The sequence below is a fragment of the Dendropsophus ebraccatus genome, chromosome 6, assembly GCF_027789765.1.
Source record: "Dendropsophus ebraccatus isolate aDenEbr1 chromosome 6, aDenEbr1.pat, whole genome shotgun sequence".
In the NCBI taxonomy this organism is placed as follows: domain Eukaryota; kingdom Metazoa; phylum Chordata; class Amphibia; order Anura; family Hylidae; genus Dendropsophus; species Dendropsophus ebraccatus.
In genome coordinates this window covers 23,767,451-23,795,353 of record NC_091459.1, presented here as the reverse complement: position 1 = coordinate 23,795,353, position 27,903 = coordinate 23,767,451, and the positions used below count along the sequence as shown (strand labels likewise).

The 27,903-nt window shown below is 42.3% G+C and overlaps 1 protein-coding gene across 2 annotated transcripts in view; it reads right to left on the bottom strand.

The window, feature by feature from the left end:
- The window catches only part of BCKDHB (branched chain keto acid dehydrogenase E1 subunit beta), a 143,674-nt gene that overhangs the window by 34,516 nt on the left and 81,255 nt on the right, over window positions 1-27,903 (bottom strand). For both annotated transcript variants that reach the window (XM_069974689.1, XM_069974690.1), the window contains exon 9: window positions 10,348-10,434. In XM_069974689.1, coding sequence (XP_069830790.1) covers window positions 10,348-10,434 — 87 coding nt within the window. The remainder of the gene's footprint in view (window positions 1-10,347; window positions 10,435-27,903) is intronic.

Sequence of the window (27,903 nt, the reverse complement as noted above, 5' to 3'; positions counted from 1 at the left end):
TGTCTGTTAGGTATCATTCATACATCAGTATTTCATCATTATTTTACATAATTTTTTTTAAAGGGAACCAGTCACCATGAAAACGCTACCTAAGCTATTGGCACCATGTTATAGAGCAGAAGGAGCTGAGCGGATTGATATATATCTTTATAGGAAAATATTTAGAATAACTTGCCATTTATTGATTGAAATCTCTGATGTTTCCAGGTTAAAGAGTCCTGTCCATTGATTGAAGGAGTCCACTGGACTCCTTATCACAGAATGAGCAGGGATTTTAATCAACATTTTACAGAATATACTGAATCTTTTCCAACAAAGATATATATCAATCTGCTCAGTTCTTCCTGTTCTATTACATGATTGAGATAGATTAGATAACATTGTCTTGGTGACAAGTTCCTTTTAAGCCAAAATAAGGAGTAGATTTAAGAAAGAGAAGTAGTATAAATCTTCCCAATGCATAGATGCTGTGCCTATGTTCCCCTCTAGATTAATAAAGTGGATGAATGAGGTCTTAGGGTAAATTAAGTGGAAAAAAATAGAATAAAATTAAATTAATAAATATTAAATATATAATAATTTGCTTAGTTTAGTTTTTTGGGTTTTTTTTCTTTTTTTTTTTTTTGCTTAGGTTGCAGGCTTTTTTTAACTTAACCTCTTAGGTCCCAGGCTACTTTCCCAGACATCATCTGACTTCCTTTATCTGCTCATCCGTGATGATAATTCCGAGGGGGGGGGGGGAAGCATGTTGATAGGTTGCTGCGGGCATTGCAACATATGATAGCTGCCTAATATTCAGGCAACTAACGATCACTGCCCGCAGCATGGTAAGCAAAACTAAGGCACATTCAGATTGTGAATTTTCTTATAACATTGAATAACATTTCTTGTTGGGTTTCCAATGGGGTACAGCCTATCTGAGAGTATGATGCTAAATAACAGGATGGTTCAAGGCAGTTTTCTCTAACCTGTCTTTTACCAAATGTTATAAGGGCAAACTGGCACGACATGCTGGGCACTGTAGTATTGCTGAAGGTTGAAGATTGTGGGTATACTGGTGCAAGACTTGATTTGGTGCCCTAACCTGGAAAACATGTTGGGAATTTTAAGCTTCATATGCATAGATGGAAGCAGGACTCAAAGCCCAAAGCAAAACTTTGGGGAAAGATTTTAAGCTTTGTCTAGAACAGTTATGTCAAACTGTCCCGTTGGCCAAATCTGGCCCGTGGCGTCATTATTTTTGGCCCGCCACACTTTTCTATTGCTGTGTTAAATCTTGCCCTCCTGATGTTGCAGCAGATTATAATATGGGTGGTCCGGATGGCCACTCAGACCGCCCATATTATAATCTCGTAGGCCGCAGCCTACTATATAAGTGACTATTTTAGGGACTGGCTTCTATATAAGACACTATAAGGAGGACTGGCTACTTAACAAGACTATTGGAGAGGGCTGGCTACTATATAAGACTACTTTAGGGAGTGGCTTCTACATAAGAGACTATTGGGAGGGCTGGCTACTATATAAGAGACTATGGGGGAGGGCTGGCTACTATATAAGAGACTATGGGGGAGGGCTGGCTACTATATTGGGCACTATTGGAAGTGCTGGCTACTATACTGGGCACTATTGGGAGGGCTGGCTACTATATTGGGCACTATTGGGAGGGCTGGCTACGATATTGGGCATTATTGGGAGGGCTGGCTAGTATGTAAGACACTATTGAGAGGGGGGCTACTATATAAGACATATTGGGGTCTGGCTACTATATGGGACGCTATCAGGGGGCTGGCTACTATATTGGGCACTATTAGGTGTACTGGCTACTATATGGGTCACTATTGGGAGGGCTGGCTAGTATGTGGGGCTCTAATAGTTGGCCTGGCTAGTATGTGGGGCACTATTGGGGGGGGGGGGCACTACATGGGGCACAATTATGGGATTACCTACTGCTTGAGGGATATAATGGGTAACTACCATGTGGGGAAAATTACTTTAGGATAGACAGTGCCAGAAATGCCACATGCACTTTTCATTAAATATCATGGTTGGCCCGCGACTTTGTCCAATTTTTAAATTTTGGCCCACTGTGTATTTGAGTTTGACACCACTGGTCTAGAATGTGACATCAAGCTCCATCTTGTGCAACGCACCGCTTGAAACCAGGAGGAAGCCAAGCCTGTTTCTCTGCCAGTTTTCTTCTGGACAAGTACATGATTTTTGTGTTTGCTTGAGTGTTTTATCATTTGTTTTTTGGTTCAGCATTCCCTTAAACCTTGAGGACACCTTCAGAATGATGTATTTTGTTTAGTTTTTAGATTCCTTTTATTATTGCATTCCAAAAGTTAGCCTTAGGAGAGCTTGCTTTCTGCAGGACCAGTTGTAATTTTTTATTAGGTATAGAAAACTTACGAATAAAGAAAAAAAAAAAACTGTCAGCAGTTTTGTACACTCAAAACTGCTGACTGCACCGCATAACGAACAAGCAGATGAGTATTATTATACCTTTGCTCTGATCATACAACCTGCATAACCAAGAAGTATATATTTCGATAGGCAGGTCTCCACTACAGCTCTTGCCAAGGCGGTGGGCTCTTCACATTAAAAGGGAGTTATACAGCTTACATCCAGAAACTAAGTGACTCAGATTGGTTGTGAGTTAGAAGCTCAGCTCTTTTGAAGAAAATGGAGGTGAAATGTAATACCAAATATAACCCGAGGACAGGTGTGGTGCTGTTTTTGCTGTTTAAACCTAGATAACCTCTTAAAGTGGCCTGTCCTTGCAGCCCTTGCTTTTACATTATACATTACCTGTCCAGGCTGCAGGGCTCCTCTTGCGGTCCTCTCCCTGGGTCCCGCGGGCTCCAGCTTCAGAGCGGCCTGTCTCAGCTGACAAGCCGCTCAGCCAATCACTGTCCGTGGTGGTCACGGCCAGTGATTGGCTGAGCGGCCTGTCATCTGACAGCCCGCTCTGAAGCTGGAGCCCGCAGGACCCGAGGAGAAGACCGCAAGAGGAGCCCTGCAGCCTGGATAGGTAATGTATATCGTCAGATGCCGGCTGCGCACCGCTATTACGTGTAGCGATGTGCGGTCGGCGCCCGACAATTATAGGTTCAAACCTATATCAACGATCAGCCGATGATAATTGTCTTCGGCTGATCGTTGTATTTCTTACACGGAGGGATAATCGGCCGAATCGGGCCAATTCAGCCGATTATCGTTCCGTGTAATAGTACCCTTAGTCTTAAGGTTGATATGATTATAGCAATAACAAAATTTTTTTTTTTTTTTTTTATGTTTTTCTACTTTTAATTAACTTTTTGTTAAAAATCTTCACTTTTTTGTGTTGCCATATTCTGGAACCCATACTTTTAAAATCCTGTTATACCTGTGTGAGGGTTTGTTTTTATGTGAAAAAGGATGCAGTGTAATTGAGCCCCTTTTTGCGGTACACATGACTTTGTATCCCTTTTTTGGACAGCAGGATAATGTGAAAATTTTACACTATGGGTCATTAACAATTACCAGGGTTTTTTAAATTTTTCTTATGGTGTAGCTTTTTTAGTGTAGATTGGGTGATTTTTTTATATACTTTTAAACACATTTTTAAATAGTTTTTTCTTATTTTTATAGTCCCATAAGGGGACATCTGATTGTGCTATCACTTAATAGGGCCTTATGAAACCCATGGGAAACAGAGTGGTTTGGACGTTGGGGAAAATACATCAGCCTGTGAGCGTTCTATGTACAAGGTGCCCGGAATAAATCCTCTTTATATTTGCAAAGAAGCATTGTAAGTATGTGTCTTCTCTAACCTGAGGGACATCACGCAAATAACTGCAAACAACATATAAGGTATAAACGTGCATGGTGGTTTACCACTATGCTATATGGATTGTTGTTGAAGAAAAACCTGTCACAGGCTCCCGACCCCCTGTTAGATCCCCCTATATTTACCTCATCGCGCCAGGTCCCGCTTCCTGAGCCGGTCGGGTGACTGAGATTTCAGCGCCCGAAGCCCGGCTTGCCCACTCACAGGAGAGTCAGATGCTCATAGAGAATGAATGGTGAGTCCGGTGCTCCGTCATTCTCTAAAGGCATCAGACTCTCCTGTGAGCGCGGGCTTCGGGCGCTGAAATCTCAGTCACCCGATTGGCTCAGGAAGCGGGACACGGCGCGATAAGGTAAGTATAGGGGGCTCTAACAGGGGGTCGGGAGCCTGTCACCCCGGCATGGGGGGTGACAGGTCCTCTTTAAGGTGGATAAGATGGAATCCAACCAGTATGGAGGAAAGATTGTGTGAAGCGCGGCATCTGGTTGATATTCATTAGGTTACTGTTATTGTTCTATGCAGCCACTCTGAGTTGATTGACAGCTGTCAATCAGTGGTCTGTAAGTGGAGAAAGTAGTACATGCCCATTATCCTGCATATTAGGAGAACTGCAAAACAACTGTAAAAATACAATGCTGTGTTCAGCTGCATTAACTTCGCGATAGAAATCTTTCCATCCAGTCTTTCCATCCATGATGTAAATTGTAATCATGAAACAGAAAAGTAAAGGTGTTACAGTCTAGCATTATATTATCGATAAAAGTGAATAACTTTAAATGCATAAAAAAAATAGATAAAATTGACTGTCAACATTAAAACTAGAATCCGTAACATAAGAATATCTATTAAAAGAACAGCTGCTTTTAGTTTGTAGAACAGCTCCAAACTACTGTTTAGGGTCTCAGAGGTACCATTCAAACATGCAGAGAAAACGGCAACGGAAAAGACCAGAAGACGTCTAAATATAGGAATTAAAATGGAGTTATCTGACAAGACGCGGAACAATCCGTTTTTTTTTTATCAATGTGACAATGAGTCATCATCTCAACTCATTTAAATATAAATTGAAATATACGCCATCAATACAATAAATGCGTTAGATGAATGAGTTCATTGCGAGAACTCCATGCCTATTATATGTCTTAAGTACTGGGGATAGAATAAACTAAAGGAGCACGACTCAAGTTACATGAACACTAAATATAGAAAAACACTAACCAAAAAATAGAGCAATTTCTTCCTTAATCTCCCCTGCTTCTTACGTCAAAACTGTGAGAAATATAACAGCAATAATCTTATACAAGTCCCAAAAGATCCGATCGTTCTTTTCACTATGCTTATATTAAACCTGCTCCTTTGCTATTCTACCAGTTATCAGTGAGGCGCCACCCCTCTGGTAATGGGCAATGAGCCCAGATTTTCTATTTCACTGGTTTCATAAATGAGACCAAAAGGTAATTTTTTTTCCTATCAGAATCGGGGGTTTGCCTAAAAAATTGTGTGACCCTTTTCCTTTCTGCCACTCAGCATGATACAAGTGCAATTTGTTTCACCCCATGTCACTTGCAACCTTACATCTTTAAGGGTATATTCACTCGCTGCGAGTCCGGCAGGTCCTGGCAGTTCCCACACACTATATACTCGCTGCGGTCTGAACGACCGCAGCGAGTATGTAACTCTGCCACCCTTAACCCTTTCTGCTCCCCCGCTGTAAGCATACATTACCTCTCCTTGCTGCACGGGTCCGGCGTCCTGCTCTCCCGTCCGGCCAATTAGTGGCTGCGGCTGGGCAACACACTGATTGGCCGGCCGAGAAAGCAGGACGTCGGACCCGTGCAGCGAGGACAGGTAATGTATGCTTACAGCGGGGGAGCCGGGCGGGAGCAGAAGGGGTTAAGGGCGGTAGAATTACATACTCGCTGCGGTCGTTCAGGACCTGCCGGATTCGCAGCGAGAATCTCGCTGCGAGTCCGTTCGTGTGAATATACCCTAAAGGATAACTGTCATTTAAATGTCACTTTTCATGAATCAATAAGTATCAATAGTTCAAGCAATTTTAAGAAACTCTGTAATATGTTTTACTAAGTAAAAAGCTGTTTTCCTATCTCCCCCCTCACTTCAGAAGAAGCTGAATTTCTGTGTCCATTATGCTCTTTAGAGAGGGAAGGAGTCAAGGGGGATGAGTGAGCAATGAGAGGAGAAAAGGCAGCCCTGCACAGCACATCATCCTGCAATCTTCTCCCACTAAGCTCCCAGACTATCACTGACCTTTCTGACCTGTGAATCCAGTGCTTGTCTCCTCTTCCTGCTCCCTCACCTCCCTAAGCTGCTCCCTCCACCATAGGTTATAATGGGACTCAGCAAACCTGCCTTCACTTTGCTTCTCTGTAATAAAGACGGCTTTGTCTGATAATGCACACGTGTGTGTGTGTGTGTGTGTGTGTGTTTAGGAAAACAGCTTTCTGAGTTCAAAAAGAGGCTTGTTTGCATAATAAATGCTGTATGGAATAGGACAGAATACAAAATTATTAAATAAAGAGACATTTAATAGAAAAAAACCCATACAAGCTGCACTACATAGCAAAACAAAAAAAAATTGGACAGCTTCTTTAAGGGGAATCTGTCACTCGATATACACTGGCTTAAATGAGGGCAGCATAAACTAGTGAGAGAAATGCTGAACAGAACAGTGTATTACATCATTTTGTTCAGCTGTTCTCCTAATATGCAGGAGAATACGATTCTTGCCATACTCCTCCCCCCGCCTTCCAACTGCTGATTGACAGTTGCTGTCTATACACAGCATGGATAGATAACTGCCAATCAGCAGCTGGTGGGCGGAGTTTTCTGCTTCTCATGAATATCCATGACTACTGGGCTCATGCACATAATAGAGAGGACTACTTATTATCCATGTTATTCAGGAGGATATCTCTGGATCAGCTGCTCAGAACAATGTAAGTGATACATCATTCTGTTCAGCTTCTCTGACACTAGTTTATGCTACCCTGAGACAGGACACCATAAACCTGCTGACAGTGTCAAATATATGAGTGTGTAGAAACATATGTAGTAAAGATTACAGTCTTTTATAACACACAGTGTTAAATCAATTGGTGAACAATAGAATCATGTCATTTAAAGTACTGGGTGACAAATAATAGCCGGTTTATTAAAGGACAATGCTTCATACCTATTTTGGGCAAAAGGATCACACTGTATGGATGGAACAAAATCTGGAAAATAACCGTGCACTCCAACTGGACTCTTTATTGAAAACTTATTAGTTCCACATGCACGAAAAAAAAAAAAATATCTACCACGATCTCTAACAGTTTTGGCTCTACAATTATCCACTTAATCCAACAAGAAAAGAATTTCACTTATTTTCCCTCTTACGGCACAGTTGTAGTAGACGTCTAACCTCTCGCTGTATATGAAGAACTGCAAACGAAGGCAATTCCTTCATAAAATATTTACATTGTTGAAGAGATTAGGTCTCGCAGTGCTTAAATATGGCACTCACTTTGTTTGTTTAAGCTAATGCATTTTCAATAACAATTACTCAAAAGGAGGATTAGTTTAAGCCCTTCGAAGATGCGCATCTGTAAATGTATTTGTAAAAACGTAATTGTGTTACGATACTACACACCAAGGCACATCCTGGATCGTCCTGAGATCTTGCAGCCTACTCTTCATTAAGAGATTGCGCTTATCATCATTAAAGAACCTCGCAGAGGAAATCAAAGCAATATTTCTACAGACGGAACATCTTGGCGGGATTCTACAAGTCGAACCATTTAGACACTTCATGACGTTGGCGTTATGTTTTACTTATATGGCACCGACATATTCCAGAACGCTGTACAAAGATTGTCATCACTCACATCAGGCTCTGTCCAATTCTCTAATAGACAAACGGAGCGGATCTCATAGGAAGCCATGTTTATAACCTCTCAGTATATATTTGGAGTGAGGACAGCTGGAGGAAACACACAAACTCCATGTATATCCGCCCTAGCAAATCCAACCCAGTGCTGCAACCGACCACACAAAATAATGATATATACATATACACACACACACATATATATATATTATATATATATATATATATATATATATATATATATATATATATATATATAATTGAATATATTTTCCTAGTTGGAAATGGTTAACAAGTCACATGGCCTTCTGCAAATTCCACATAAATATTGTCCTGCCACAACTCACAAACAGAGACACACACAACAGATGTCAATCTTCCTTTTTTTTGTTTTCCTCAGCTTTTAAAGGAAAAGTCCGGCGAAATTTTTTATTAAAGTATTGTATTGCCCCCCAAAAGTATTACAAATCTTCAATATACACTTATTACGGCAAATGCTTATAAAGTGCTTTTTTCCCTGCACTTACTACTGCATCAAGGCTTCACTTCCTGCATAAAATGGCGATGTCACTTCCTGGATAAAATGGCGATGTCACGACCCGACTCCCAGAGCTGTGCAGGCTGTGGCTGCTGGAGAGGAGTTACAGTCCTACTCGCTGCGCCACCTCCCACCCACACAGTGGTGATTGTCAGCCAAAATGCAGGAAGAGTGGCTTTCTACTCTGGCTGTCAACAAAGTCTAGCTGGCAGCAGGGGACGGGGTGAGCTGACTGTAACAGATCGCTGTGATTATATAAACAGTCATAGCCGCTAAGGATTAAAATTTGTTTTCAGCTCTCATTCACTGTTCTCCTGACCTGTCAGATCCAGGGGGCCATGCGTGGGGTCCAAGGGAGATGACAGGTTCTCTTTAAAGTGAATGTACCTTCAGGTACGTTGTGTACTCTTTTTTACCTTAATGGATTGGTGCTGGCACAGGGTGGCCGTGGTACGGTCCCTTTTTTTTTTTAAATTGCCTACTTCCCGCACTCAGTGACAGTCTTTTCCCGAGCACCTGTCCGCCCCCAGAGCAATGGAGGCTGGACCCCCCCCTTCCCCAGTGTGGAGATATTCCCTCCCTTCTGTGATGTGGCTCCATTGATCCTAATGGAGCCACGTCACAGAGGGGAGAGGGTTTAGTCACACTGGGGGCCAGCGGGCAAGGCCCAAGTGCTCCAGGAGTGGAACGGGCAAACGTTACTGATTTGGATTTAATGGTCTTTGGCCTCAATACTGCATATTTATGTCCCTACTCGTCAACCATGTGACTAGGTTAATACATTGCTCAGTTTTCAGATTTAAAGATGTACAAATTGCAAAATTCCCAGTTATCAGCAAGGCTACAGCCAGCCATACAGTTACTCTGTAGTGGCCACTCAAAAGAATTCACAAGTTGGGTCCCGCCAGAGCAAGAGCAGCTCTTTATAATGGGGGAAATACACAAAATTAAAAGTAGCTGTACCGAGACTATTTCTATTGGCAAAACTGAAAGCCTGGATTAAACCATCAAGACTGTCTTTTTGGAGGGGGAACAAGAACAGTCTGTTGACATATTAAAAAAAAAAATATTTGGGGGAAGGGATTTCCAAAGACTAAGAATATTTTGGGTTTTAATATTATTCTCAATTGTAAGAAATAAGGGAAGGTTAATGGTTTATTTTTCTTCTTTTCTCCTTCATTCACTCTTGAAGGGGTTGGTTTGGGTGGGTAGGTAGAGGTGGGTGGGTATCAGGGAAAAGAAAACACGCAGAAGGTATATGTACTGTCTGAAGTAATCTATCATGTGTAAAATTGGGATTTACAGATGTCTGGCTGTATTAAACATGGTTAAAAAATATAAAAAAATAAATATTATTTTAATAATAGTTAATATAACATAGTGACACTGTACACTCAGTCTGCCCCCCCCCCCCCCAAAAAACAACTTGTAGCGTCAGATAGCTGCTTTTAATCCGAGATCTACCCTGGGGTCCATTCGGCAGGTGATGCAGTTATTGTCCTAAAAAACTATTTTTAAACTTGCAGCCCTGTGTCAAACTGGCGTGGCCTAGAGTGTCTGTGTATTAGGCTTGCACTGCCTCTCCGTCCCTCTTACCGACCCGCTTCATCATTAGGAATGCCCCTGGGCAGGATTTCTCCTATTCATCAGTCTGAACACTGCACATAGGCCTTAATGATCCAGCCCATGTGCAGTGTTCAGACAAGTGATGAATAGGAGAAATCCTGCCTGGAGCATTCCTAATAAAGAGGGCGGAGAGGAGAGACGGAGAGGCGGTGCAGGCCTAAGGCACAGACACTCTAGGCCACGCCAATTTGACACAGGGCTGCAAGTTTAAAAGTTGTTTCTTAGGACAATAACTGCATCACCTGCCGAACGGACCCCAGGACAGATCTTGGATTAGAAGCAGCTATCTGAATAGGAAATGTAGGTTTAAAACACAGTATTTGCCAAATAACGCATATCTTACACACAGATGTAATGCTCTAATAACAAAGACATATGTAATATTACAATAAAGAGTACATTTGGGTTACGACAAAATAAAAACGTGCATTTTAAACCAAAAATAAACTAAAAGCAACTTACCTGTACTGTAGAACCAATCTCAGACGCAAAGCCTCCTGTAAGTGGAGCCTCGTGACTGATGAGTAACCGGCCAGTCTTAGCCACAGACTACAAAACAAAACAAAAAAATGTTATTAAGAATGACTGTAAGGCATGCAAAAAAAATATTTCATTCCAAAACCTAATTTTGTTAGCTTTTCTACAATTTATATATTAACATATATAGTTTAAGTACATAGATGCATCATGCAGCCAACGAGAAAACTCAGTCCCCTCATCGTAAGCTTTGAGTAGGATAGTAAAAAAGAACAAAAATACAATATAATACGCAACACATAATAAGCAATTTAGATGCAATGAGGGGGAAAAACATCACTTGCAGCGTTTTAAGGAACCATTTATTTTAATAATAAGGAAAACAGAAAAAGAAAAAAATAACATATTCATGTGGTATAAACCAAGTATACAAAATTTGTTTAGATTTACAGAAAAGAGCAATGAAATGTGTTTAGTTGCCTGTGGGGCAGACACACCGCATCTTCACCGGAGAATAAGCAGGACTTTGCAATCTCTGTAAGAAATATATCATCGCTACAGAGGATGGTAAATATAAGAATAAAAATGTAAATCATGGCTTCTTCTAGATATTTTTCTGTAGAGATAAAATACTTCACTGAGGTCTATAAATACATTAGTGTATGGATTTCAATACCAAGCTTTAGCACTTAGATACACGGATGTATATTATAGATATAGATGTATAGTTATTTTTCAAATTTAGAAATAGTTCTTTTTAAAGCGAATGTACCATCATGTGCATTCATTTTTTTATATTTTTTTTATATTTTTTTACCTTAACAGACCGCGGCCGACATGGGGATGCCGGTGGCGCAGTCCTTTTTTTAACCACTGCCCAGTTCTAGTGCTTGGAAGCGGACTATTCCTGAGGACTGTCCCGCCCTGGAGCACTGGGGGCAGGCCCAACAGCCCCCAGTGTGATGAAACCCCCTCCCCTCCGTGACATGGCTCCATTGATTCCAATGTCGCACTGGGGGCCGGCAGGCCTGTACCCAGTGCTCCATGCTGGGCTGGTGCTTGGGAATAGATAGGCGCCAAGTCATTCACTTTAAAGTGTCCCTGTCGTTATAACTTTTGCAATTTAAATTCACTATTTTTATTTTTTTTTTTAGTTATCATGGAAAACACGACACTTTCTGTTTTCTGACTTTTTTTACTCAAAAAAAAAACAAAAACAGGAAACAGTCAGAAAAGAAAACAGGAAGTCCTGTGTTTCCCAGGCCATCTGAGCGGTCACAGAGAGAAGTCGTCATGTGACTGATGGACACATTGAGCCGTGACTCTCTGTACTGGCCAGAATTCCTGTGTTTAGTCTCTTTTTTTCAACTAGCACAAGTCAGAAAATCTGCCTTCAGGAAACTGGATCTGGATTTCTGGCGAGTACATCTTTGTTTTACAGCATGATAACAACAACAAAAAAATAATGAATGCTGTATATTGCAAACTTGCTTTATATCACATCTACTGTTGATTTAGATTTTGAAAGTTGTAATGACAGGTACACTTTAAATAAAGGGTTAGCTTATACCATTGTCCCACTTGAAGTTATAGGTCTACTAGAATAATACACAGTCATATCACATTACTATGACCACCAGCTAGTACCAAGAATAACTGCCATATGCAGTACGGACAGCAGGTACATGGGCTGGGGGGTCACTCAGTAAGGTCCTGGTAGGTTGTCACAGGTATCTGGAGTCATAATAACTGATCTGCATCCCACAGTTGCTGAAGGAAACAAGGGGGAGGATCCATACAATAAACACGATGATTAAGGTGCTCCCACAGATTAATTAAGTTCAGGTCTGCGGAATTATGGGGCCATGATAGTATTTGGTCTCGGTATCTTGGTAGTATCTTTGGTCTTTTGTATTGCCGATAGAAGCTTCCAATGACTTGCCTGTGCTATGGCATCTATCTAGACTGGCATTTTCCATAGGTTAACAGGTTTGGCCCCTCCAAGAAGGGGTACAGAGTTGCATAATCTAAAGGCCACACAAACTCCCCTAAAAGACCAGGAATGATATCCTATGAAGTGCCATGTTCTAACAAATTTTAGCAACAAACACACACGAAAAGTTAAAAAAGCAAAAGCCAAAGAATAAAGGTAAGTGCCATTGGACGAAAGTCAAGCCATTGAGCCTAGATGAGTACACATGAGGGGAGATTTATCAAACATGGTGTAAAGTGAAACTGGCTCAGTTGCCCCTAGCAACCAATCAGATTCCACCTTTCATTTTCCAAAGAGTCTGTGAGGAATGAAAAGTAGAATCTGATTGGTTGCTAGGGGCAACTGAGCCAGTTTCACTTTACAGCATGTTTGATCAATCTCCCCCATAGTGCGGTAGATAACTTCTCGCTTGGCCTGCTCCCTCTAATCATCCAGCCAGATAGCTGACAAAAGCCAGAGCACTCAGGATACGATTTAGAGCACATTATGATCAGAGGCAATATAAACTTATTTCCTCATGTTTCCCAAGATTTAGTGCTCAGCGTGTATTAACATCCCCTGTAAGGCTAGTGTTTGTTTCTTGCGTTGTAGAGACATGTACTAATTTGAAAATAATACATATGCGGAGCGCGCTAAGAGCTTAGCTACAAAACTGAACAAGAACGGGGTGCTATGCATAGTAAACAAAGTGAATGGCTGGATATTTTAATACAAACCATCTGCAGTTCACTACAAGCCCGTTCTGAGATGTCCAACATACAGCTATGCCAAAGACTACGAGGGAAATCAGTAATGAAGCATCCTCTCGAAAGTATACATTGTATAGTTGGCCTATCCATGTATTAGTACATGACCTCATAAGCAGATCCACAGTTTCAACATCAATAATTCTTTTAAGGGTTATTCCCATCTCAACTGATATAGTTATAGGGCTTGCCAAGTTAAAGGGGTTATCCAGCGCTACAAAATCATGGCCACTTTCTTCCAGAAACAGCACCGCTCTTGTCTCCAGTTTGGGTGCAGGTTTTGTAACTCAGTTCCATTAAAGTGAATGGAGTTTAAAGGGGTTATCCAGCGCTACAAAAACATGGACACTTTCCCCCTACTGTCTCCAGTTTGGGTGGGGTTTTGAAACCCAGTTCCATTGAAGTAAATGGAGCTTAATTGCAAACCGCACCTGAACTGGAGACAACAGTAGGGGGAGAAGATAACCCCTTTAATTGCAAACCACACCCGAACTGGAGAAAATAGCAGTGCAGTCTCTGGAAGAAAGTGGTCATGTTTTTGTAGTACTGGATAACCCCTTTAAATATTTTTGCAACTACATCCATTTAGCAAACGTGCCGCCTTCTCGCGATACGCTGCTCTTTCCCTCCCAATGTTGACAGCTTGTTGTTTAGGTTACCGACCACCTTTCTACTCTAAAAGCGGTAAGACAGATCTATTTATTTATGTGGTGTAGATTTATATATAGTACATATATAATTTTGTATATGCAGTATCTATGGATTCTGCATACACATCAGCCAGGCCACTGCTTTTTAGAGCAGAGTGCTGGTAAAGTGCATCAAAAAAGCATAATGTGTTGCTCAGGCAGGGTGGTGTGGGATTGGGATGGATGAGTGGAATTTTTTTTTTTTATGCCAGAGCCTATATACAAAAGTTTTGGCGGCCAGACTACCCCTTTAATTATTATTCAACAGGATATACCGGGTGAATTATAAAGCACATGCTACACTAGAGTAAGATATAAAAGCAGTGCTTGGAGTCTGCACTGGCATTAATCAGTATGTTGTACTGAGTTACCAATAAGTACTGTAACTTCAACAAAAGAAAAATGGGTAAAAAGTCATGCAAGCTGTATTCCAGTGAAGCTGTCACTTCCGAGCATTAGAAGTAATGACATGAACGCCCAGGATATGCCATCGTTGGTGATGTCACCAAGAGGACCCACAATTATCAGAATAAAGATTTTTTTTCCTGTATCGCTGTGTTCCTGTCAATTTGTAGTAAACTGTTAAAACTCGTAAAATATTCATCTTTATTCTACATAACTTTGTGTTATTTGGTTAAAGAGACGGGATCTATGCAGTTATGTATTTTACAATAAATTACTAGACCTCCTACTAAATATTATGACACCTCCACTCCAATAGGAACTTACTGAACCAATAACCATACATATGGTATGGTATGGTATGATCTGGACCCATGAACTATCCCACCTACAATGAATATCTGGTACCCCAATATGTAAACGAAAATTATTATATAAATTCTAGAAATTCACAAAAACTTTATTGTTAAACCATCACAAAATACAGAAATCTCAGAGATGGGGGAAATACCATTTAAAATATGACTTAATACTTTTAAAATTCAAAACAAGTCCTTCAACAACACCAAGTCAACATGTTGATTCAGCCACGCACGAATAAAATGTGGCACTCAAACAAAGCCCCAATCCACAAGCAAATAATCACATAGAAAAAGATAAACTAATGCGATCTCATCCAATCCGGAGAATGCTGGTCTCAAGATATCTGGTTGAGGATTTCTTCAAAATCATGGGCGTCATGGTCCAACGGGTGACAGGTATGCTCACTCTATTTGTCCAGATTAGGGCCACTTCACATGGAGTAAAACTGGTGGAATTCCGAGTCAGAACTCTCCGCCGTGGAATCCAGCCAGCCTCCGTGTCATACTGGCAGTCTATGGGAGGGCTCATGCGCCTACTCTCTTTGAGGCAATGGCTCTAAAAAGGGCGACCCCTGGCCCATTCTATAATTTTGTAAACAAATTTCTAGTATACCCTACACACAGGGGCAGATTAACTTTACCATAGTCCCCGGGCTGTTGACCAAGCTTGGGCCCCCCCACTCCACTGTAACTTTGGAAGCACTAGCATGGTGTTCATAGTACAGGATAGATAATGTCATGATGCCCTGATTTGTGAAAAATTGCGTTAAAAAAGCTGTGATTTTTTGCAATTCATGGCAGAAATGTAGCCAGGAGACAATACACCACCGAAAGTACAATATTTTTGGGTGACCATGGGCCCCCCAGGAGCTCAAAACCCCGGCTACCGCCCGAAAAGGACCTACTGTGATCCGCTTCTGCCTACAGATATACCCCCGATGTGGCCCATTTCTTTTGGGTAGCCAAAAATAATCAGGGGATAACCAGGATTACCAGGAGTAAGGTGTCACTTACAGATACAGTTGTTGAAGAGCGACAGATGAGAGTACTTGCTATGTAAATTACAGTGGTGGTGAAAAGTGTGTCTCATGCAAGTAAACTATTTGTATCCTCTTCTAGACTAAAGTGCCAAGTGCCAAGTATTGCAATAAATACTGTAGGTCCCAAAGTGCCAAGTGCTGAGTGCACTAAAAGTGGTTGTAGTCTGGTGCAGTGGTAATAACCAGACTGTACTAGCGGTCCTGGAACTTACCCTGTGCAAGTAGGGGTAGTGGACTATACGCTCTAATAGGGACAAATAAGGCGAGCATACCCGACACCCGTTGGACCACTACGCCCATGGGGAGAGAGTTATCAAACATGGTGAAACTGGCCCAGTTGCGCCAGCAACCAATCAGATTCCAATTTTTGTTTCCCAAAGAGTCTGTGAGGAATGAAAAGTGAAATCTGATTGGCCGCTAGGAGCAAATGAGCCAATTTTACTTTACACCATGTTTGATAAATCTCTCCCATGGTTTTGAAGTTATCCCCAACCAGGTATCTTGAGACCGGCACCATCCGGATTGGGTGAGATCGCATCAGTTTATCATTTTCTATGTGATTATTTGCTGGTGGATTGAGGCTTTATTTGAGTGCCACGTTTTGTTTTGTTTTTTTGGTGCGTGGCTGAATTGACATGTTGGCTTTGACCACGGCTGTGGTATTGGTGTCGTTGAGGGCTTGTTTTGAATTTTAAAAGTATTATTAAAAGTTATAAATTTAAATGTTATTCTCCCCCATCTATGAGATTTCTACATAATTGCTATTAGGGGTATTGAATCCTCTTGTGGATTTCTTTTTGATTTGTGCGTCACAAAATACAACATTAAAAACAAGACTTGGCAACTAAGATTTCTAAAAGGAATAGACAAGAGGGTGGCAATTTGTCGATTTTTAATTTTTTCAGGAGTCCTGTAAGTGTAGTAGTGAAAGTAGTAGAGATAAATCAGCCGTTAATGATAGTCTCTCTGCTCACCAAAACAAGGCAAGGATATAAGGTTACAGAACTACAGACAGCTGAATACAAGAACTAAACGCACAATTTATGCTAAAGATATCTATCTAAATCCCCAAGACGGCTGATTATATTGTACATGACCACAAGATGTCCAATATCTTCCGTTGTGAAAAAGTATAGGTTACCCTTTCCAAATATTATGTCCAGATGTGGCGAGGCACCCAGCTTGGAATCTAACCAAAGACCTCCAAATGCAAAGTTCAAATCCAAGTCACGGGAAGACTATATGTTAAGATCTGTGAGAGATGTTCCAAACATCCCTACACAATCCACCTGTCCTTTCCATGATCATGGGAGAATTCATCCTGAGCAGCCTCGATGTGAATCATTCTTATTCTAGAAAGTTGGATTGACCTCACCTAAATTATTGGGTATTAATGTCAACTTTGTGTAAAATATAGAGATAACTGTGTAATCTACAACGTACTCCACCGGTATGCAAGTTAAAGTGAGATTTGTCATTTAGAACATGCGTAAATTGTCAAACCACTGTTTCCTGTAATGTCAGAATTTAGTAAATGGTTTTAAGATTACACTATGAACCAAGTGCAGGAATCATAGAGAGAAACCGATAAAATGCACACGTTGGGGCAAATAATAGATTAAAGTCTAATAAAACAGTGACTTTAGGTATGACTGTATAAGGGTACAAAAGGGGAAATTAACTATACAGGGTCTAACTGTTAGATTAGATAGATAGATAGATAGATAGATAGATAGATAGATAGATAGATAGATAGATAGACAGACAGACAGACAGACAGACAGACAGTGGTACCTTGGTTTAAGAGTGTTTTGGTTTAAGAGCTCACAGTTTTTCCTTAGTTTAAGAGCTCCCTGAACTGGGTGGGAGCGTGAGTGGGGGAGGGGCATGGTCTGCATAGCGAGGTCTACAGCCCTGTACTCGGACCCAGGAAGTCTCCATCAATTTCCAAATCATAGCAGATCCACTTCAGGCTGGGGCTTGCATCAGGGGACAGGACTGTGAGGGGTAATCTCTACATAGCTGTAACCCCTCTCTACCCGGACAGAGAGTGCTGCATGTATGTGCCCACATCTGCCCTGCCCATTCCTTCATGCTCCCTGCAGTCTCTGTCAGTCCTTGTGTTTCCCATCCTCTCCATTCCTGTACAGTAACTTATAATATCACATATTCTGCTGTTTCTGAATGTTTGTTTCATCTGTTTTACATGTTATTCAGCATAATAAATTATTATTTTTGGGGTGTGGAACCAATTGTCTGCATCTCTATGATTTCTTATGGGAAAATTTGCTTTGGTTTAAGAGTAGATTTGGATTACAAGCACGGTCCCGGAACTAATTATGCTCGTAATCTAAGGCACCACTGTGTGTGTGTGTGTGTGTGTGTGTGTATATATATATATATTATATGCAGGATGCAGATACAACAGCACAGGCTTGGGGAACGTATTGTATAGGTGGGTGCTCGTCTCAACAAACATGGCCCAAGGTATGGCAGTCCAATTCAAAAATACATGAGGAGACAGCACATCCAAAAGAAATGGGTAGTAGACTTCAGAGTCTGTATATTTTCATGTCAAGTGCAATATTCTCATATTATTCCCACACTGCGTGTTTTATGGAAGTAGTGGAAACCCCCACCCATAGCAACATCTCCAATATGATGCTAGGAGCCACTGGCATAACTAGAAAGGACCGGGCCCCATAGCAAACTCTTGATTGCCCCCCCCCATCCTACTGTAGGTAATCCCCCTTTGTTAGCCCTCTGCCCAGTAGATAACATACATATGTTAGGCATCTCCCCCAGTAGATAGTGCCAACCATGGTAGGCATCTCCTCTATTTTCCCGCATGGTAGGCATCTTTCCTGGTATCCCCCCATAGTGTCCCCTAAAATAAGCATCTCCCTAGAATCCTACCCCCCCCCCCCCAGTAGTATGATGACAGCTCAGGAGGCCCAGTGTATTGCATGCAGGGATGGTCCCCCTGAAGTGGTGGGCCCCATAGCAGCTGCAATGGCTGCTTCAGTGAGCGGAGTAACTGTATGAATATGCACAGCTCTGTAATAAAGCAGCCATGCAGCTATGTCATCACAGCGCCGTGCATATACATACAGTTTCCCCGCTCCCAGCATCATAATGGTGATGCTGTCGCGACGATAAAGACGGATAGTGGGAATAAGGCTCAATCAGTAAAAAAAAAAAAAAATAGGTGGGTGTAAAGCCACTACCCTAGACCACCAGCAAAACTAACATTTAAACCTCTGCTAGCCTAGACCACCAGGGAAGCTGATATAAAACCATCCGCTATGCTAGAACACCAGAAACTAAAATCTTTATCTCCTTACTTCCTTTTGTGTAAACGTGGCTGTGTTTTATAACATGGTGACAGCAAAAGAAGGAATATATATATATATATATATATATATATATATATATACACACACATTTTCAAACTATATATATATATATATATATATATATATATATATATATATATATATATATATATATATATAGTTTGAAGATGCATGAAAATTCCACCTGACAACACTCCTGAACATGCAAAAAAAAATTAAAAAAAATGACACAAATACTGGAGCGTTTGTTGAGAAAAAAAAAAGACAGCAGACAAAACTTGGACCATGCGGACATTTCTCATGTCAACCGCTATAAATCCACTCGAGCATCATGAGCTATGTGAACACAAATATTTTCCATAAAACACAGCTGGGAATCGCAGACAACTCATGCACCATACAGCAAAAGTCAACACTAAAAGCTCCCGCAGCACCTGAGCCGAGTCGGACGCTATGAATGCAGCTCATCTCTATCGGTTTTGTATTACTGAATTAGCTGGAGAGTCCGCTAGCAATTACATTTATGCTAATAGTATTGCAGGTAGGACAGGGTTACTTGATGTGCAGATGCGGTTTCTTTCTTTGCTGTTTATATGCATAGGATTGTACTTTATAGGATCGTGGTACCCACCTATGGTTTTCTATATCCCAGAGTTTTAGTTGTATCACATGTGGAAAAACCCAACAAAATAACCAAGAACAGCCAGACATAATAAATCTAGTGGTTTTGGAAACTAAAACCTTGATATGTAGGATTTTTGAAAACCCAAGAATCTTAGTAAATCTGGGCCAATGTACCCAAGCCATTATTACCGATAATAACATGATGCAAGGGATCAATAATACCGCTACATCCTAACCAAGCTGTGAAAAAACTAATCTGCCACATTCTCCATTTTGATAGATTTAAAGGGGTTCTCCGGTGAAAATCTTTTTCTTTCAACTCAACTGGTTTCAGAAAGGTACATAGATTTGTAATTTACTTCTGTTTTAAAAATCCCAAGTCTTCCCATACTTATCACCTGCTGTATGTCCTGCAGGAAGTTGTAAATTTCAGACACAGTACTCTGCTGCTATCTCTGTCCATGTCAGGAACTGTCCAAAGCAGCAGCAAATCCCCATAGAAAACCTCTCCTGCTCTGGAAAGTCCCTGTCTTGGACAGAGGTGGCAGCAGAGAGCACTGTGTCAGACTGAAATGAAAACACCACTTTCTGCAGGACATACAGCAGCTGATAAGTATAAGAAGACTTGACGTTTTTAAATAGAAGTAAATTACAAATCTATATAACTGAAACTAACTGAAACCAGTTGATTTGAAAGAAAAAGATTTTTGCTGGACAACCCCTTTATTGGCATTTTGTGACTTTACGTAATGATTATGGAGGAGATTTATCTAACTTTGTGCAATTCCATAGTAACCAATCAGATTTCATCTTTCATATTTAAAAAGGTAGCTGAAAGTTGAAAGCTGAAATCTGATTGGTTGCTATAAGCATGTGCTCCAACGATCCTCTACCCAAGGTTTTATCATTCTTCCCCTACGTATTTTATTACACTGCTGAGAAATCTTCTCCAGATCTGTAGGTACTCTGGGGGGATTTATCATCAGGGGATTTTTCTGTGTGTGGTCTAATTCTGCTATGACAAGAATAGACTGCTATACTATCATGGATAGTAAATAGCCCCATTGGCCCACATTTCTCAGGTTTTTCCCACAACAACCAATCACAGCTTAGGTTTAATATCTGTGGTAAAATAAAACCTGAGTTGTGATTGGTTGCTGTGGGAACTACCTAATAATAATGTGTGTTTCGGGCAACTTGACAAATAGAGACCTATTTTGGGAAAATTAAGAAAATTTTTTTTTACGATGTACAGTATATGAAATATATACATAATAAAAAGCATCTCCTCCTGATCCATTAAACATTTCACTTAAAGGTTTATTCCAGATTAAAACTTGTTCCCTATTTTCAGGATAGGGGCCAAGTAAGAGATTCCGGGGCCATATTGGCCCCTGGCTCCTTTGTTTTGAATAGGGCCGCGGGTACGGCAGGTGACCCGTGGCTCTATTCATTCTCTATGGAGTGCAGAACTCGGAGGCCGGACCCCCTGCAATCTCTTACTTGTCCCCTAGTTAGTCTTAAGTTAAATTTAAGTTGGAAAACCACTTTAAGCTTGCAAGCTGGAATGTAAGTAAAAACAGGAAGGCAACATATAATATAGAAAAATATATATGGCCCAAAAACTATTATGGGCATATAGCTTAAAGTGATACTGTCACCCCATTTCTGTATGAGGACTTCTCTACACAGATGTAAAGCCTGAACTATGCAGTTTCTATAGCTTACTTTATAATACATTATTTGGTGCTTGGTCCAGTGAAAAATGCTTTTTAACGTTGGTGGATTGTGCCACCTGGGCGGAGCTTCGCCACTGCTGTGACACTTTGCCCCGCCCACATCAGCACTATTGGCCCCACTCTCTACATGACATCACCGTCTAGTCTCCGTCCCCTCGGCGGCCATTTGAATGGGCAGGCCTAGAGGGGGTGGGGCCTAGACGTCTATGCTGGCCCATTCCAATGGCCGACGAGGAGCGGGGCCTAGATGCCAATGGCGTTTCGGAGGGGCCTATGGCACTGGTGTGGGCAGGGCAAAGTGGCGCAGCAGCCGTGAATCCCCACGCAGATGGCACAATCCACCAGCGATAAAAAAAACAAACAAACTTTTTTCACCGTACCAGATACAAAGAAATCTATAATAAAGTAAGGTATGAAAACTGCAGAATTTAGGCTTTGCAGCAGTTTAGAGACCCCCTCATACAGAAAGGAGGGGACAGTATCACTTTAATGGTTTTCAGCCACTGCATGATAAGTAACGACAAACATACTAGCACTTAAAACTCACATTTAGAACTCACCACACAGACGTTGTGATTTCCTCACACTTCACTATTTATTTTCACATTAGTCAGGTCACACTAACAACCACACATCATAAACTCTACTTTCAACACTTTCAGCAGTTTCAAATTCCAACTATGTTTCCTTTTGGACACTCAGGAATAGGTCTTCTAGAACTAATATATTGATTTCCACATTCATTTTGTTCATTAAATAAATATGAATACAATTATTGCTGAGAATAAAAGTAGTAGATTTCTAAGTTGAAGAAAGTTGATGTGGGCAGGAGTAAGGTAAAAAAAGATAAGTTTAAAGTGATATTGTCACTTCCTTGTCAGTTCTCAGCCCCATTCTTTTATTGTGGACATTTCATATCTTACTGTATAAAAAATTTCTTGGTGGTCCCTCCCCTCAAAAAATGCATGTTATATCTGGTGGACAGTGTCATTTGGGCAGGGCTTTACAGCCGTTATGCCCATTTCCCCAACTACATCGGTGTCGTAGGCCCAACGTCCAAGATGTTACCACCGCCTAGTCCTGCCCCCCTCCGTGACATCTTTGGAATGGGCCGACTTGGAGTCCTAGGCCCTGCCCCCTCTGTGAGGTCATCAAAACTGACCAGATCAGAAGTTTACTGCATGTGGGCTAAACCCCACACACATCACTCTTCTCCACATTCTGCCCAACTCGTCCTACAAGGCCATCTTCCTAATGTGGAGAAGAATGGGAATGAGATGTACATGGCCTGTAATTGGCTACAATAGAGTCTCAGCTGTCAAGGACAGCTAATCCCCTGGTTCCCAAACACTGTCCGTTATGACAGTGAGCATAGGGTCCGATCATGTATGTATGGTGTGGAAATTTACGGCCTGGTTTGGGTAGGGGTTAAAGGAGAAGTCCAGCGAAAAATTTTATCAAAGTATTGTATTGTCCCCCAAAAGTTATACAAATCACCAATATACACTTATTATGGGAAATGCACATAAAGTGTTTTTTTTCCATGCACTTACTACTGCATCAAGGCTTCATTTCCTGGATAACATGGTGATGTCACTTCCTGGATAACATGGTGATGTCACGGGGATGCTCAGTGTCCCTCCAGTGCCCTGTGTCCCTTAGTGTCCCCCAGCCATCATCCTCTCCAGCAGCTACTGCCCGCACAGCTCTGGAAGTCTGGTCGTGACATCACCATTTTGTCCAGGAAATGTAGCCTTGAGGCAGTAGTAAGTGCAGGAAAAGAAGCACTTCATAAGCATTTGCCGTAATAAGTGTATATTGGTGATTTGTATAACTTTTGGGGGGCAATACAATACTTTAATAAAAATTTTCACCAGACTTCTGCTTTAACCTCTTAAGGACCCATGACGTACCGGTACGTCATGGATCACTGTCACTTAAGGACCCATGGCGTACCGGTACGCCAGCCCTTTAAACGGGCGCCGCGCAAAATCGTGCGGCTCTCCGGTAAAGATGGCTGCTGATTCGATCAGCAGCCATCTTCATGTGTCACTTAGGGGGCAGTTTCCTTGTCCCCGTGACGACGATCGCTGTAATTGGCAGATGACTTCTCATCGGCCAATTACAGCAATTTGCTCTGTTTCCGGGACCGGATCCCGGCACAGAGCTGTGATTGGTGCTGTCAGAGACAGCACCAATCACAGCAGTGCCGGGGCATTACCTGCCCGTGGATCCAGCCCCCCGATCGCCAGTGATTGGCCGGCTACCGCCAGCTGGCCTGTCACGGGCTATCCACACTACTACCCCCATCATCACCTTCTCTGCTTGCTGAGAATCAGCAGCAGAGAAGGTGATGATGGGGGTGGTGAGTCCTGTGCCTGGCGCGGTCCTCCCCCATGGTGCCTCCCCCCGAACTACCTCCATTGCAGAGAGATCAGCCAGCTAGCTGATCTCCCTGTTCTGCCTCCTCCTCCTCCCCGGTAGCGGATCGCCTCCTCCCCCTCACCATCGGGAGCCGGCCGATCCCGGCTGCGTCCTCCTCTTTCCTCCTCCCCCTCTGATGCCTTCCGGTACCCCACCCCCCCCTTCAGTCCTGCCAACCCCCCCCCTGTGTCCTGCCACCCCCCCTCAGTCCTGCCACCCCCTGCGTCCTGCCACCCCCAGCGTCCTGCCACCCCACCCCGTGTCCTACTACCCACCCCTGCGTCCCGCCAGCCTCTGCGTCCTGCCACCCTCTTCTCCCTCCTCTTACCCTCTCCCCTCCGTCCTGCCACCCCCCCTCTCTCCTCTTACCCTCTCCCCTCCTCTGCCACCCTCTCCTCTCCATCCTGCCACCCTCTCCTCTTACCCTCTCCGCTGCCAGCCTCTCCTCTTACCTTCTCTCCTCTCCTGCCACCCTTTCCCCTCTGTCCTGCCGCCAATCTCCTGCCACCCTCTCCCCTCTGTCCTGCCGCCCCTCTACTGCCACCCTCTCCCCTCTGTCCTGCCGCCCCTCTACTGCCACCCTCTCCCATCCATCCTGCCACGCTCTCCTGTCTCCTCTTACCCTCTTCCCTCTCCTCTTTCCCTCTCCCCTCCATCCTGCCCCCTTCTCCTCTTACCCTCTCTGGTGCCACCCTCTCCTCTTACCTTCTCTCCTCTCCTGCCACCCTCTCCCCTCTGTCCTGCCGCCCCTCTCCCCTGGATCGGTGGTGGTAATTCTTTTGGTTTTGTGCCCAAGTAAAAAAATAAAAAAGTAAAAACCACACAAATAAAATGTAAAATCAGTACATAAAACACACACTAACACTTACACGTGTAAAAGCATAACACTTACACAGCCCCTCTAAAGATGCCTTCACACACACCGTATCCGCTGCGGATTTCACACTGGATTTGCAGGGAAATCCGCTGCGGATCCAGTGTCAGAGTGTATGAGAATACATACATGCAGCGGGAATGACATCCCGCTGCGTGTATGTAAATTAACCCCCCGCTGGCCGGAGCATACATCACCTCCCCCCTGCTTCGGCTTGCTTCGGGGGTTCTCAGCTGGACATCCCGCTCAGCCAATAAGTGGCTGTGGCGGGCCAGCACACTGATTGGCTACGCAGGATAAACAGACGCCGGGATCCCTGAAGCCGGAGCGGGGAGGAGGTGATGTATGCTCCGGCTAGCAGGGGGTTAACTTACATACAAGCAGCAGGATGTCATTCCCGCTGCGAGTATGTATTCTCATAGGGATGCACTGACACTGGATCCGCAGCGGATTTCGCTGCGAATCCACAGCTTGATCCGGTGTGTGTGACGGCATCCTAAAGAAAAAAACATAAGAATGGGCACAGGTTGTTCTCGGCTGAGGAGGCATACGCCTGGATTGCCTCCGATACTGAGACAACCAATGAGGGAGAAGAGGAAGATCTCTCGTTCCTTCTGCCTTCCTCTTCTTCCTCATCGTCATCATCATTTAGTGATGAAAAGCCCCCAAGGCGCTGCCCCAGGACTAGGCCCCAGGAAGCCCCACAAACCCCCTCAAGTGACCCCAACCCGTACGAGCCACAGATTCCTGAGTTCGTTGGGGTCACTTGTCGGGGGTTTCCACTGTTTTGGCAGCACGGGGGCTCTGTGAACCCCTCCTCCTCCATTCTGGCCAAATCCAGCTTCCAAAATCCAAATTGCGCTGCTTCCCTTTGGAGGCTTTCCGTGCGCCGACTTTGCACTTTGTGTCCACATGTGAGGTACCCCTGTAATCGGGGGAAATTGCTCTACATGATTAGTGGTTTGTTTTTTCTTTTAACCCCTTGTGAACATGAAAAATTCAAAGTTACACCAACGTTTTAGTGTAAAAAATTAAATTTTTCATTTTCACGCCACATTGTTCCACATTTGGGTCTGTCACCAGTGGGGTCCATGTGCTCACTATACCCCTTGTTACATTCCTTGAGGTGTGTAGTTTCCATAATGGGGTCACTTGTGGGGGGTTTCCACTGTTTTGGCAGCACGGGGGCTCTGTGAACCTGACATGGCCTCCGTCCTCCTTTCTGGCCAAATCCAGCTTCCAAAAGGCAAATGGTGCTCCTACTTTTTTGAGGCGTGTCCTGCGCCCGCATGATACATTATGTCCCCATGTGGGGTATTTTTGTACTCGGGGGAAATTTCTCTAAAAGTTTTTATGTTTTTTTTTCCCCCTTTTAACCCCTTGTCAGCCTGAAAAATATAAGGCTAGACCAACTTTTGGTGTAAAAAAAATTGCAATTTTCAATTTCACGGCACATTGTGTCTGTCACTAGTGGGGTCAATGTGCTCACTATACCCCTTGTTACATTCCCACAGGGGTCTAGTTTCCTAAATGGTGTCCCTTTAGGGGTGTTTGTTAGGTTTTGGCACCCCTGAGCCTCTGCCAACCAGAAGTGGTACTTTGAAAATTGGCCAATTGTAAGGAGGCTTCAAAATTCACTAGACGCTCCTTTACATCTGAGGCTTGTGGTTGCGTCAAATAGCGCAATAGGGCGACATATCATACATTTCTATAAACTGCAGACATGGGGCAATACAAATTGTGGTGCATTTCTCTGGAAATAGGTTTTGTATTATGAGAGATATTTGATCACAATATAATTTCTCTACACAGAAAATTGAAAATTTCAATTTTCTCACACACTTAGCTTTTATTTCTGTGACTCACCTAAAGGGTTAAAAAACTTTCTGGAATTGATTTTAAACAGTTTGGGGGGTGCAGTTTCTGAAATGGGGTGCTTTGTGGGGCTTCATGAAATACAGCCCCCTCAAACCCACTTCAAATGTGAACTGGTCCCTTGAAAAATCAGATTTTGAAATTCTTGTGAAAATTTGGAAAAACACTGCTAAACTTTGAAGCTTTCTATTGTCTTAAACAATTGAACGCAAGTTTAATAAATGCCGCCAACATACAGTAGTTATGTTGTTAATGCTATTTCATATCTAATTTATGTGGCATAACAATTTTCCTTACAAGCACAAAATTTCAAAGTTACAAAAATGCTAATTTTTTCAATTTTTCACGTTATTTTGGGGGTTTTCAGAAAGATAAGCTACAAGTATTGACTCAATTTTACAAAAAAAATAAAGTATAACATGTCACGAGAAAACAATCTCAGAATCAGCCGGATAGTTATTAATAGATAAAGTGACACGTCATATTCCTGAAATTTGGTCCGGTCCTTAAGGCCATTTTGGGCTCCGTCCTTAAGGGGTTAAGTATTCAACAAACAGAGCTATATTTGAACAACAAAACTTTTAATTTTTTTAATCCATTATTAATGTGCTTTTTTATTTCTTAATTTATAGATTTTTAAATTCTATTTCATGTACATGATTATGGAGCAGTCATCTGTTATCAAAAATATCTGTTCTAAGCAGTCGGCAGGGATGTCAGCAGCAAATAGCAGTAGGTCTCCATAATCTAGGTTGGACATTGATGGTCACCACCGTGCGCTTTAAACGAGGATACAAGCCCCTTTATGGGGGGGATTTATCAAACATGCTGTAAAGTAAAACTGGCTCAGTTGCCCCTAGCAACCAATCAGATTCCACCTTTCATTTTCCAAAAAGTCTGTGAGGAATTAAAGGTGTAATCTAATTGGATGCTAGGGGCAACTGAGCCAGTTTCACTTTACACCATGTTTGATAAATCTCCCCCTATATGTTTTGATCATTTCTAGCCAGGCTCTGTGACTCTGTGCAGAAGACACTATACAAGCAAGAGGAGGGGTCAATTGTGTCCAACACCTATTGTGAATGGTGGATCCTGACTTATCTATATGAAGGTGTTGCATTTTACTGTATTCTACCTGTAAAGTTGATATTAATATTTAATATAAATAGTGACATGGAAAACATAAAATAAGAAAAAAAAAAAAACACCACCTCAAGGCCTGAAGAAAGTACTGTATGTGAAACATAAAAACTTGATTTATACAGCATGTCTTTTCTTATGACATCATTCCCTTTAGAACATTCGTGTGAGAACAATACCACAATTTATTGTAAGAACAAAACCTCATTGAGAAGAAAACAGATGATTATTCCTATCACTAACCCTGAATATATCCTTAAATGTAAAGCTTTTGCTT